The sequence below is a fragment of the Haliotis asinina genome, chromosome 5 (genome assembly GCF_037392515.1).
Source record: "Haliotis asinina isolate JCU_RB_2024 chromosome 5, JCU_Hal_asi_v2, whole genome shotgun sequence".
NCBI lineage: Eukaryota > Metazoa > Mollusca > Gastropoda > Lepetellida > Haliotidae > Haliotis > Haliotis asinina.
The window spans coordinates 60864291-60866001 of record NC_090284.1 but is presented as its reverse complement, the minus strand read 5'-3'; the positions used below and the strand labels follow the sequence as shown (position 1 = coordinate 60866001).

Below are 1711 nucleotides of genomic sequence, written 5' to 3'. Positions count from 1 at the left end.
AAATAACAAATGATATAAAAGCGGCACAAAGTTGAAACAGTTACCTGTACGCTGCAAACAAGAGGTACAAATGCCTAGCTTGATATACCGTTTACAGCTTCGATACCATTATCAGATACACCTACCCGTTTTGTATCTTAATATTTTTGTTTGTCTCACATGTAAATAACTGAACTTTCTTGATTTCAGCTTTCATCCAGTTGATTAAGAGTAAGAAAATACTCCGAAACATGGTGCTCCTTATATCAAAGCTGACATCTATAAACTCTTCCCCTTTATGTGTATTTCGTCTAAGTGCCATTAAAAGATTTTACGTCATATAACTACAAACCGCTTCTTCTTCATATCTTATTTATATATCACATATGGGTGTATACTTTCTGTTGCCTGGTACTTTATATGTACTATTGTGAAGATCATTTTAGGAAGCGTCATTAATTTGAAGCGGTTTCTCCTCGTAGCCATGACTGCCACTTACATGTCGTGCGATAGCTCACATTTATTAATTATGCTGTTTTATTTGCAGAAATTCTACAACCAGAAGGAAGCAGAAAAGTAGAAATGCGGTTTAAGATTCCCTATTTACCCCGAAATGAACGACTTCGACTGGCCGAGTTCCGGTGTTTGCGTAAAAAATCCCGAAAATTAAGAACTAAGAAGTACAAGATCAAGATAGACATTCTGAAAGGAGGAAGCCTTGTAAGCAAATTCGCTGTCAGGACATCGCCTTTTGTTCACAGAGAATATGATGTGTTCGACGTCAGTCGTGCGCTGTCCCCTTGGATCAACGGTTACCATGGTAACGTCACGATAAACATTAAAGTGCCTTTGAAATATACCAAAACGCTTTCTAAAAACAAGTCAAAGAAAGCTGATTCATTGATTGTCTTTTACCTGGAAGATAATGAATTCCTGAAAAATATGTATGAGAGTTACACTGCGGGAGAACGCACCTCTGAAACGTCAAGTGACGTTGTGTCACGTGGGAAGAGGGCGTCACGTGGAAAGAATAGACGTTATCGAAAAAACAGGAGATGGAACAGAGCAGGGAAGAGAGATGGCTGTCATTTGTACGACTTTGACGTTGACTTCAACACTGTCGGATGGGGGCAGTGGATTATTCATCCAAAACGTTTCAATTCAAAAGTCTGCCACGGTAGCTGTCCCTCACCCATTGACATTCGATACAAGCCCACCAACCACGCCATGTTGCAATCATTGATGAGAACCAAACGCCCCAACTCTGCCCCCGTCCCTTGTTGTGTTCCTGTCAAGTTAAAACCACTCAGCATGTTATACTTTGAATATGATGAGATCGTGGTACGTCACCATGAAGACATGATTGCTGAGGAATGTGGTTGTCGATGACGTCATCATATTGTGATGTCATTCGTGACTTCATTTTATTCTACAGCAAGAGGCTATGTGCAAGAAACTCAATACTAAGGAAGCTGATCTGTGATGACAATCTTATGGTGCTATTTGTAGAAACCTGATCATAAGGTGTTTCTTTTTGGGATTTATACTGTAATATATTTTATGTAAACATGATAATGAATTAAATGTTACAAGTGTAGATCGATATAATGCGTTTTGGTTATACGTTTCCACCGAGTTAATGGGTGAGTTAATTTACCTTTCATTAAGCATGCATGTTATACATTGAAACGAACTATGGATTCTTTGAAGCGCGACAAGGTGGCATTTTCGA

General features: G+C 39.0%; 1 protein-coding gene across 1 annotated transcript; it reads left to right on the top strand.

The window, feature by feature from the left end:
- The first annotated feature begins 561 nt into the window (after positions 1-561).
- On the top strand, positions 562-1445 carry LOC137284785 (nodal homolog). Its single transcript, XM_067816763.1, has one exon. It carries the CDS (start codon positions 562-564, stop codon positions 1366-1368), a length of 807 nt encoding a protein of 268 aa, XP_067672864.1. The 3' UTR covers positions 1369-1445.
- The last annotated feature ends 266 nt before the right edge of the window (positions 1446-1711 follow it).

Excerpts from the sequence above, each read along its gene's own strand:
- LOC137284785 (XM_067816763.1), top strand. The coding sequence starts at position 562 with ATGCGGTTTAAGATTCCCTATTTACCCCGAAATGAACGACTTCGACTG.